The 12,223-nt window shown below is 40.6% G+C and overlaps 1 protein-coding gene across 6 annotated transcripts in view; it reads left to right on the top strand.

Annotated features, from left to right (window-relative positions):
- The window catches only part of VPS13B (vacuolar protein sorting 13 homolog B), a 1,086,122-nt gene that overhangs the window by 714,836 nt on the left and 359,063 nt on the right, over positions 1-12,223 (top strand). For all 6 annotated transcript variants that reach the window (XR_015869381.1, XM_088442693.1, XM_088442694.1 and 3 more), the window contains exon 31: positions 3,370-3,573. Coding sequence is in view for 5 of the 6 variants with exons in the window: in XM_088442693.1 (XP_088298819.1) it covers positions 3,370-3,573 (204 nt within the window). In the remaining variant the exon portion in view is untranslated. The remainder of the gene's footprint in view (positions 1-3,369; positions 3,574-12,223) is intronic.

Genomic DNA, 12,223 nt, shown 5'->3' with positions numbered 1-12,223 from the left:
CTTTGAAAAAAGGGCAATAAATACAAAGTGGGGGTACAAATTCAAAAACTAGTGAAATAGCCTTTGGGGGGTTCTGGAAGTATGGGGGAGGTGTATTTTTAAAGTATTGGGGAGGTGTATTTTTAAAGTATAGGGGAGGTGTATTTTTTATTGCAGGTGATTGCTGAAGGTGAATTTTTGACGCCTTTTAAAGCTTGATTTTAGCAACTTTAAAATATGCTTGTACCCATTTTCATGTACCCCAAATTTGATGGGAATACTTATTTTCCGCCAAAAAAGTTGCAAAATGCTATTCTTCACCACTTGCTGACAGACGCTAAATAGCGCCTATTGAGACCATTCAAAAACCCCAAATACGTTCACAGGGCTAATCGGGGTACCCATAGTGAACCCCCATGTCAGAGTATCTTTTTCGGGGGGGGGGGTCAGGCTGATTTCCCCAAAAACTACAGGACTTTTCGCCTGTTTGACTTTCGCCGCATCCCGTTTTTGCCGATTTAGAATTGAATACATGGATGCGTGCGATACTTTTTCGCACCTGAAACCCGCAATGATGGCGAAAAGTCCGGCAATGGACTTTTCGCTACAAATTGAATACGGGCCTATGTCTTTAGGAGAACTACTGCTTTGTTTGTATGTACCAATGTGTAATTTTGTATTTTATTGTGTGGAGCTACGGACGCATGTATCCATTTATATATCCTTTATTGTGCTGTATCACGATTGACTACAGTAAATTGATGTGATGCTTAAATAATAGTATTTGAAAAAAAAAAACATTGATGGTTAAGAATCATCGGTTATCGATGGCCACCCCTACAATGGGGCATGATTATGTAATGCCTAATAAAAATCCCAGGGCTCTTCTGAACATTTCAGTGCATGGTTTCGGAAACCTCATAAATGGCTGGACATTGTGTTAGCATTTTTTTTCAGGACTAGCTACATCCACACTGAGGTTAAGTAATTTAGATGTATTTTAGAAAGACTTTTTTTTTATAATTGAAAATCTAAATATTTTTTATTTTGAACTGCAGTGTTTTTTTTACTATTACACTGTAACACATCCATTGAGATTGAGTCTAAAATTTGCCAGTTTGTGTTTTACATGTTAAAAGGCTAAGTTTTTGGGAAATGTTAATTTAACTTTAATTCTTTAATGATCATTATATATGGCTAGTGACTTCTTCTTGCCCGTTGAGTAAGCTTGATGTGGAACCAATGTCATACACACAGGACTGCAGTATTATAATACTGGCTACTTATGATCAGATCTGGTCTGCCAAATTGGATGTTTTTGACCATATTGGTCTGACACTACTATATGGTGGCCGAGGTTAACGATTGACCCATCCCAAAATGTATTGGGAGCAGTCTAATGTTTGAACAGCCTGGCAAGAAGATCAGTTCAACCAACAACCCCATTAAAATGTATGTGGCCATTTGTTGATTACAGTCAATAAGATTAGTCCTTGGTAATTTTGCTTTAGTTGCCCTCTTAGTATAACACCTTATCCTGCCCTTGTGTAGACAGTGCAAAGAGTTATCATAAATATAATCAGTTGCTTTTCTTTCCAGAATTATTCACAGTTCTCATCACTTTTACAATTGTCCTGATAATGAAATTAGTTAAGCAGTGTTTCTCTGCAAGTGTGTGTTTCAGCTAGATGAATGGCTACAGTCATTCTTACAGAAGAAAGGAGATTTCCACCATATAATATTGTAGAAAAACACACACGACTTGGCATAATAGGGGAGCTTTTGTGTTTTGGCTAATGTTTCCAAATATAAACCTCAACCTTCTATTTGAATTAGCCAAAGCATACAAAGGTATGCTAAAGTATGACTTGATGTCACTTAATAATTTGTAATATCAATTAATGTACATAAATTCCTAAAACCGCCTTGGTAAAGGAAATAAATGACATCATTCAGACCTCATTAAAAAAAGAGAGATTTCAGTTTTAAACGGGTGTAGTAATATTTAGATGTAGGCTATTAATTGCACGCACTCTACCTTAAGTACTTGGTTAAGTCTCTAAAGTTAACTGTAAACGATAGAATTTCTTGGAATTGAACAGGAAAATTACATTAACTTCCATTAAAGCTTTTGTCAGAAGAAAAATTGTTTTGTATCTGTTTTAGGGGAGGCCAACATTTTAAATCCCACAAGACTAGGAATATGTCTTCATCAGAGGTGGAAAATTAAATATGTCCACCTTTTAAGAAAAATAAATAAATAAAACAAATCACTTGGACCGAATCCTGGATATGTAAATATTTATTACAACTTGACCAATACTGTACGTCTAAAAGTTTCGTATCCAATAGCAATGTTAAATATTGGGATGCTTTTAGTTTTAAGTAGGAAATAAAATATAGTAATATTTTTTTATATCGGTAAAATGAGTTCCTGGAATAAAGATAATTTTTATCCTTTCTAGCGTTTTCACAGTTGCTGCAGAGATGTTAAATATTTCATGGAACTGGTGCTGAATACTCAACCAGAGTGTAACTCCTAAATTGCTTGGGTTCTCCATCATTAGAGGAAGGTTACTGGATAATTTGCTCATTAAAGTCAATCAAGCCGTAACTAGACTTTTTGGTGCCCTGTGCCAGAGGGAGCATTGGGCCCCCCACCCCACTTTTTAAATAGGGACATAAGATAATGCACCTGAAAAAGGACCATGGCCTCATGGGGAAGGGCCAGGAAGAGATAGGGGAGGCCAGGAGATGCTGGGGATAAAAGAAGAGGAAGCTACAAGTGAGAATGATTATAAACAGGAAAATTGACAGGCCCAAAAAGCACCCCCTGCCCTGCTGTGTCCGGTGCCATGGCACAGGTAGCACTACCCTAGACGGCCCCGAAGGCAACAGACACATCTTCTCATAGTTGTCCACTATCTTCAGGTTAATAATGTCATCTGAACCTTGCTATTAGTGTACATTACTTATTTTCAAAGAAATGTAAGATTGTTAATATTCAGTATTTGGTCACTGGTATCCTGCACCTCATTACCTGTTTGCAGAAGCTCTCCTCGTGGTGACTGTACGGAGCATAGACCCTGTGATACCTGCTGTGCATACACCATTAACGAGCAACTACATATATATTCATGTTGGATTTGAGGTTTTTTTTGTGTAATGGTTTTATTGAAAGATTGACTTCAGAAGACAGGAGCTACAGTATGGTACCAAATATTCCTGAGAGAGATCACATAAGGAAAGGAGCAAACCGAGCAACAAGTGCCTTTATTTAAGTGCAATAACTAAATGTTAATACAGAAATAAAGCCATGGTGTTAGAATTGTGGCGTACACTGCTTCTGTGTTGTGTAGCAGAGTCTTATGAAGTCTTTTTCCATTTTAGGCGCGCCTTGAATTTAGGGATTCTTAGAGACCCAGGATCGGAAGTTGAAGACAGGCAGTATCAGATTGACCTGCAGTCCATTAATATTGGCACGGCTCAGTGGGAGCAGCTGAAACCAGAGAAGGAGAGTAACAATGGCGGACCGCTCGCAGAGGCAGATAGAGGCTCCCAGAACCCAGCATTGGAGTGGAACATGGCCAGCAGGTATGTGTGATGTCACCTCAGGCCCCAGGAAGTTGGACAAGGGGGTGTTCTGTTCTCTGTGTACAATGTTTTTAAAGTAGATAACATACAATATACTAGAGTATGTATATATATATATATATATATATATATATAATGTGTGTATGTGTGTATGTATGTGTGTATATATATATATATATATATATATTATTTATATACAGTCAGGTGCATAAATATTGGGACATTGAAAGAATTTTCATATTTTGGCCTCTATTCACCACCATAATGGCTTTGAAATGAAACAAACAAGATGTGCTTTAACTGCAGACTTTCAGATTTAATTTGAGGGTAATTACATCCAAATCAGGTGAACGGTGTATATATATACCTTAATAATTAAAGGATTTAGGTAAGGGGTATTATTCTGGAAAAAGGGACCTCATTGGCGATAGATGTACAATGTATAGCAGTGGTCTCCAACCTGTAGCTCGCGAGCTACCGGTAGCTCGCTGTCTTAATTTTGCTAGCTCACCTAGCTGCAGTACTGCCGAATCAACTAGGAGGAAGTGACCTCTGACGTGTGCTCCTCCGTGGCATCGACGCCATGGGTGGATCCACGTTGAAGCACGTTTCCGCAGCCTCGACAGCAATCACCTGATGTGCTTGCCCGTGGTTCCACCCGCGGCGTCTACGCTACGGCGGAGCGAGTGACTCCCGGCCAGCCAGGCGGGAAACTCATGCTGCAGCCCTGCCTATATCTTTTGCTCCTCTATTGCACGTACCTTATTATTTGGAGCCGGTAATTAACAGTGAAATGTGCTTGTGCTTAAATTTTATTTACAAACTACAACAATATCACTGTAATACTTAAATGCATTTTTATTTTCTATGAAACATTTATTTATTTTTTTCATTAAATTACCTTCAGTTGTTTGGTTATTAGCCAGATTATTTTTTTTGTACAATTTTAGTAGCTCTTCAGGAGGTTTCATTTTAGTAAGGTAGCTCACACCTCAATTAACGTTGGGGACCATTGATGTATAGTATTCACAAAGTGCGAATTTGCCCTTTAAAATATTCTAGCCCCCAAGAGACTTTGCCATCTGAATCAATAGCAGACATCGGTAGTAAAGTATACAATTTGCCTCTTCTGACCATGCATCAGATAGATGAGGCTGGAAAGTAGCCATATGATATTTATAAGGATAAGTATCCTGATTTTGAATGTGGGGAGGGCACTACAAAATCTATTGCAAATTTGCACAAATGACACTGTACAATTTGGAGGAAGCTATTTAAGTCAGTGTCAGGCCCCTAATTACTATTCTTACTAAAGAGATTCAATTATTATTATTATTATCTTTTATTTATATGGCGCCACAAAGGTTCCGCAACGCCTTACACAGTACATAAATGAGCACACAAGAGAAAACAGTAATAGTAATACAAAACAATGCAGGACAAGGACATGGTTTATACATTGCTGCATAGCACAAGCAGCAGTGATTTATTAACTGTTTGCAGAGTGCAGCAACATTGTTTCAACAAAGTAAAAAGTCTTTCTAGTCCTGATTCAAGTTCCCTCGTAATGAACAGGGAAGGGAAGTTCACCTGAGACCTCCGACAACTTCTATAAATTCCCTTGATACATGTCATCTAAAAGTAGATCGTGTGATGCAAAAGAGGGCTTCATAATCTTTCTAAAAAATCTACGTTAAAGCCTTTGTCTCCATAATGTATACAATGTCAGAGTTTCACAGATCTTACCCGTTTTGTGTTGGTGGTCTGCGGCACCCACCTCTCAGGGTGCCTGGTGTTACCGCAGCCAGACACACAGAGGCTCCACTTGACATGTAAAAATTTGTTGGCACATTATACATTAACAACACGTACTCCTTCAGCCAATGAGAGAGCTGACGGCAGTCCCATATTCCATCATCTCAGCCGATCAGAGGCTTCCAAATACAGTTGTTGTATTATTCTATTCAATTGTAACAGTGGAAAGTAATATGGTTTGTTTGAAATGGCATAGATGTGCTTATTAACACCCATGTGTAATATGCTCCTGATTATTTGTTTTACTGCTACACACGTTCCAATCAATATAGCCAGATTATCTAGAGGAACATTAGAGTAAGGCAAAGGTTTACATTTCCAATTTTGACTCATGCTTTCTGTATACATAGCAGTGGTATGTTTATTAGAATAGCCCAGAGGACTTGATCAAATAATGTATAACATTCCAGAATACATTATCTTCGCCATGATGGGAAAGCTGTGTGCTCTGTAACCGCGCAAAATCTATAACTTACACTTTCATCATAACAAACCACAGGTGGGCCCCTTTAATATGCACTCAGAATTAAACAAAAGGCTTTAAAGAGCCTGCAAGTTGAGTTTTTGTACTTATCTATCACAAACCACCAGATAAATCTGAGAGGAACCCAATAGCGCGGTGTGAATGGCACTTAGAAGGAGAAAAAAAAATACTGGATCACTGACAGGTTAAATATACCAAACAGGCTTCTGCTTTCAAGTGTTATCTGAAAGGAAAGACAGCATTCAGCGGAGAGCAAAGCAGCACAGGAGTGTGTTTGGCAGAATGACTTGATCATGTGTCGATCTGTGTTTAGGTGAACATGTAGGCTGCAAGAGGAATGAGCCAAACAAATTGATATTTATAAGCCTCTCATTTTCCTCCTCATTCACCCCCCTCCCCCCAATTGTAATGTTATCGTATTGAACCTTGCACTGTTATTTAGACTGCAATTCTGGCTTTCCAAGATACACTAACCATCTGTTCTGTCATTAGTCCTGACTATATACATTGAGTCTGTATCTTCACAGTACCATAATATATAGGAAGGTCCCGTTTATTAGGCCCTGTGCATGCAGTATTGGACAAGACAAATCATTGTGCTTTGTTCTCAAATTTCAAAGAATGTTGGGAGTGTGTTAGTAATACATTATATTGCGCAGAGCATTAGCACCGGTGAAGGCTCCAGGCAGCGCTGAGACTGATGCAAATACTTGTGAGAAAGTTTGTCATTATTATATCCTGAGTATGAGCTTTGCTTAATACTTGAATTTATAATGTATTTATATTAGAGATGAGCGGTTTGGTTTATCTTATTGGCTGACCAAAACACTTGAGAGCCAGATAGCCAATAAGACGCCGTTTTTGAGATGCGAACATAACCGTGTAAACCAAACTGCTCATCTCTAATTTATATATGCCTTGTACAGATGTGTCCTCGCTCGTGTTTGCTGCAGTTGCATCAATCAGCCCCTCTTGGCGCTGCCTGGTTCCTTGAGACTCTGCTAGCGTGTTTTTTTTTTTTGCTGAGAATGTGTCTTAATCGCGATGCGACTAGGAGGCACCAGGTGATTGTGCTGAATCATTTGATACGAAACACTCAGTTCGTCATCAGGGATCCCTGATGACGAGCTGCGGCTCGAAACATAAGATTACCGACCATTTGAATACAAGATGCTGAATGCCGCCATTTATTTCCCCTATTATTTATATATATATAACCTACCCAATCATAGATATTCTTTCATATTATATATATATATATATATATATATATATATATAGATATAATATGAAAGAATATCTATGATTTGGTAGATATTTTTAAAATGTTAAAAATTATATATATACACCCCCCTATTTAATATTTAAGGTGGCAGCTTTTAACCAAGAGAAATAGGGCTGTGGTTAACCAGCCCACAGAAGAAAATGTGTAGCGATATACTTGGATGCTAGCGCATATTGGTGTTTAGGATATATGTGTGAAACTCTAATTATCGCATCAAACATGAATAAAAAATTTATTTTGGTGTAAAAAACCCAAAAGAGTGTTATGTGTGATGATACCGTGTATACAACAAGGGATATTCCTAAAAAAAAACCCAGCATCGAATAATTAAAGTGCTCAAAGTGCAAAATGATTAAAATATGGAAAGAAGGGAGAAATTAATCAATATACTATATGTAAAGTGCCAAGTGTCAATGTGAAAAATACGTTAAATGTGATGATGTAAAGTGCCAAGTGTCAATAATTATTCTAAAAAAAAATTGATATCTTAAAAAATCCACATTTATTACAATCACTTCATATAAATACTAGATAGATCATAAACATAAAAATCTAAATAAATAAAACACAGGAGTATAAATAGCATAAGGTAATGAGGAGTAAAAAATTATCAATAAGTGTATATAGAAAAAACGGTATCTATTTTTAGTATCATGAGTATTTAGAGAATAAATAGAGCGTATTATCTTAAAAAATGTTTAAGAAAATATACAATCTTATTATAAAAGTCTCTTATCTTAGTCTCATAAAGTTCATCTTAGGCAGGCAAGATAAGCTCCCACACTGTGTGTGTGTGTGTGTGTGTGTGTGTGTGTGTGTGTGTGTGTGTGTGTGTGTGTGTGTGTGTATGTATATATATATATATATATATATAATCAAATCGACTGACTGACTCGTCATTTCCAAGCCCAAACCACTGAACCTAGAAACATGAAAATCGGGGAGTATATTCCTTCCATGACATAGGTGCCCACTAAGGGATATTTCGAAATTCAACTCCTAACGGGGTGAAAAGGGCTAAATTGTTTCCTCCCCCTGTGCAATGTCCTGACTGACTTATCGTGGCTGTAGCACAGTTCAGAATTCAAACACCAACTGTCACCCCAAGTGCTGGCAAACATCACTGGCAGTTGATGTGGCTCCCCTATTTGAATAGTGAGGGAAGGGAATGTGTTACTACAGAGGTGAGGGCGGGAATGTGTTACAGGGGTGAGTGGGGGTAATGTGTTACTACAGAGGTGAGGGAGAGGAATGTGTTACTACAGGGGTGATGGAGGGTAATGTGTTACTACAGGTGTGAGGGAGGGATTATAATTCTACACAGGTGAGAGAGGGGAATGTTGAATGTGTTACAACACGGGCGAGGAAGGGAAAGTTGTTATTACAGAGGTGAGGGAGCGGAATGTGGTAGTACACAGGTGAGGGAAAGTAATGTCTTAAGCCGCATACACACTAGACAATTCTTTTGAATGATATGGACGATAACAATATCGTTCAGTGTGTATGTAGTGAACAACCCAATGATGCGCGCTGCCGCAGAAAGTGCCTGTTCAGGGATGTGGCAGGATGACTTCACTGAATGATATAGTTTACGATATCGTTCAGTGTGTACACCCAATATTTTTCACCAATATCTTTCAGCACATCGTCTCGTGTGTATGCTCCTTTACTATAGCAGTAATGCATTACTATATAGGTGAAGGATTAATGTGTTATGGGAGTGGTGAGATGGAAATAGAAGCAGTAAATATCTAAGGTCTACCCGAATAGAACCGGGTACTTCAGCAAATAATATATATACTAGCTGAAGTACCTGGAATTGCCCGGTTTTAAACCTAAGTTTTATTATGTAATGTCGTCCAAATTGATCTAGAGGAGTGCCCAGAACAGGCTCCCTGGGTCAAAGTTCTGCCTGGCATACTCCGACGTGAGGTCCGTCTGGGCCCACAATCACTCCATTAGGCATCCCAGACCACTGCCACCCCTCTGTGAAGTTTTTGTCCAAATCCATCCAGTGGAAGGCTTTGAACAGGCTCCCCGGGTCAAAGTTCTGCCCAACGTACACCAACAGGAGGTCCGATCGAGACCTCAACCCCCTAGTCCAGTGATTTTCAACCTTTTTCAAATCGAGGCACCCTACACAAGGATTTTAAATTACCAAGGCACACCACCTGGCAATGCGGCGTGCGCGACCTATGAAAAAACACACTACATTGGTCCCCGCAGGAACAAAACACACTACATTGGCCCCCGCAGGAACACACACTACATTGGCCCCCACAAGGACAAAACAATCACATTGGCTGCCCCCACAGAAATGAAACAATCACATTGGCTGGCCCCCACAGAAATGAAACAATCACATTGGCTGACCCCCACAGAAATAAAAACACATTGCTCCCCACAAAGAAAGATCACATTGGCCCCCACAGAGGAAAAAAAAGCAGATTGGCTCACCCCACAGGACTGGCTGGCTGGGTTCACTGGCGTGGTAGCTGGTGGGAACAGCTGGCTTGGTCACAAGCCCTCGGGAAGAGCTGGCTGGGCACTGGCCTTGGGCAGGAAGAGCTGCCTGGGTCATTAGCAGGGCAGGTAGGAAGAGCTGGCTGGGTCACTATCAGGGCGGGTGGACAGGCAACACTGCGTGCGTGACCTGTGATGTCTCAGCGGCAGCCTGGGCCGAAGTACTGTATAATGTGCCCGGCGGCTCTGACCGCCTCGGCACACTTCACAACCGGCCGCGGCACACTAGTGTGTCATGGCACAACGGTTGAAAACCGCTGCCCTAGTTTGTCTTCTGGGATCCAATGTTACCACTCTGGGAAGTTTTTGTCAAAATCTCTACACTGGAAGCCTCAGAGCAGGCTCCCAGGGTCAAAGTTCTGCCCAGTGTACATCAACGGGAGGTCTGACCGGACCCTAACTCCCCTTAAACTCCACTAAAACCTGGCCAGGATCCATCCAGTGGAATGCCCGGAACAGGCTCCCCTAGTCAAAGTTCTGCCCAGCGTACACCAACAGGAGTTCCGACCGGGATCCTAAACCCTGCCTAAAACCACCCCCCTAAAACTTGGCCAAGATCCATCTGGATCACTTCTTGTTGGTTTCATCCCAATCGGTGCAAGGGTGTCCGAAAGCATAACCGAACAGTATATGTGTGTATGTGTATATATATGTGTGTGTGAATATACATATATCCTCATGTGTAGTGAAGAACATCCGAACACAAACCAACATTGTAATGTGGTCCGCTATTGTTAATCTGTGAGTCTATAAATGTAGAAGCCTCTATCTCACGCCACTAAATCTTCAGCTTTGCTTGTAAGTCCCCCCCCCCCATATGAAGTGCTGGGAGATTCAGCCTTTATCAGGCAGTAACCCAGTTCTCCTCCTCGCTTTGTGCTGGAGCAGGCAGACAGCGATCTCTTCCTCCGACATGAGGAAGAACAGGGACCAGCATGAATTCCTCCTGTCCTGCCAAGGCAGAGCTGCTGGCCTGCATTACATAGTGAGCAACTGAAAATACATGTAACAGATGGACTCCGTCAGTGCAAAACAGTAACGGGCTCTTGTAATTGGCCGTGTCATACTTTAGATCCCTATAAAGGAACAAGGGACGACAGCTCCCTGTTCATTATCCTCCACACCCTCTTTTCGGCCTTTCTCCAGAGTAGCCCCGGGAACAGCTGTGACCATGGTATTTTGTTGTTTTGGGTATAAGCTGTTGAATTGTTTCCAGTCGCTCGTTGTTTAATACATTTCTCCATCTGAAATGAGAGAAATGCAGATGTAGAATGTGCCTTGAGTTATGTTCGTTTCCAATAGTTTGTGGGCGATAAGGGTCTGCTGCACCCCACTGCCAGCTCTGCTCCTTCTCATTCAATGCATGTGTGTGCCAGTCATGTAAGAGCTATTTACCCTCAGGGACCATGAGAAAGAATCACACTCACATTCATTGTATGTGTCAGTGAATGTTTGTGTGTGACATGTGGAACTCACACTGCAACTCATTGTTATAGAGAACAGAAGAGAACCTTTGGTGCCACTCAAAAGTGATGCTGCATTCGTCACCTGTAATGGAGCTATCTCAAATTTGGATGAACTCCTATTATTTTGTTTAATTGCCTTACTGCAAGTAGCCATTTCTGCATGTTTTACATAATTGTCATGTTTTATTCTATGATCACATGGCATACTAGGAGAAGCCGTCACTAGAGGGCGCTTTACTCTGCAGTGAGTAAATCCACCCTTGACTGCTGTGTATGTACTGAGCATCAGAAATGCTGCCCCTAGTGTCTGCAGCAGCAGAGCTAATATAATGTGTATGGAGCAATGCTCTTGCTCCATTCTTTATGTGGGTTATGTATTATTATTATATGTTCAACAAATCTATCTGTTAAGTCAGTCCGTACAGAGATGCTTATTTATATGCAATAATTAATTAGTGTGAGCTGCCATTTGTATTGCTGAGCTCAAATATAATCCATACCAGTAATCAGAGCCAATCAGAGCCATAACTAGACTTTTTGGTGCCCTGTGCCAGAAAGAGCATTTTTCAAAGGGACATAATGCACCCAAAAAAGGGGAATGGCCTCATGGGGAAGGGCCAGGGAAGAGATAGGGGAGGCCAGGAGGTGCTGGGGATTAAATAAGAGGAAGCTACAAGTGAGAATGATAATAAAAAGAAATTTGACAGGTCCAAACAGTGCCCCCTGCCCTGTGGTGCCCTGTGCGATGGCACCGGCCGCACTACCCTAGCTACAGCCCTGCCAGTGATATAAGCCACTTCCTAGTAACACATTTATACCCGACAACATGTTTTTACTGTTGTTGGACCCTCACATCTCAGAAAGATCTATATCTAGAACCCCCCACTCCCCAAAAATAAAATAATTTGGGGTATCATAGCTGTGTATAGATTGGTTGAACGTTGTTTGATCAAGTGTATAATACAGTAGCAGGGTGGTCAGAGCATATAGCTCTGTCATTTGGGGATGTGTATATGCCCCTATTTCTGTAATGGCAATGTCTGGAGTTACAGCCAAGTCACCACGACAAGCAAAAAA

Source organism: Taudactylus pleione, unplaced genomic scaffold (assembly GCF_031769625.1).
Source record: "Taudactylus pleione unplaced genomic scaffold, aTauple2 ptg000314l, whole genome shotgun sequence".
Lineage (NCBI taxonomy): Eukaryota > Metazoa > Chordata > Amphibia > Anura > Myobatrachidae > Taudactylus > Taudactylus pleione.
The sequence above is the reverse complement of the archived record's forward strand: the minus strand, read 5'-3'. Positions and strand labels throughout refer to the sequence as shown.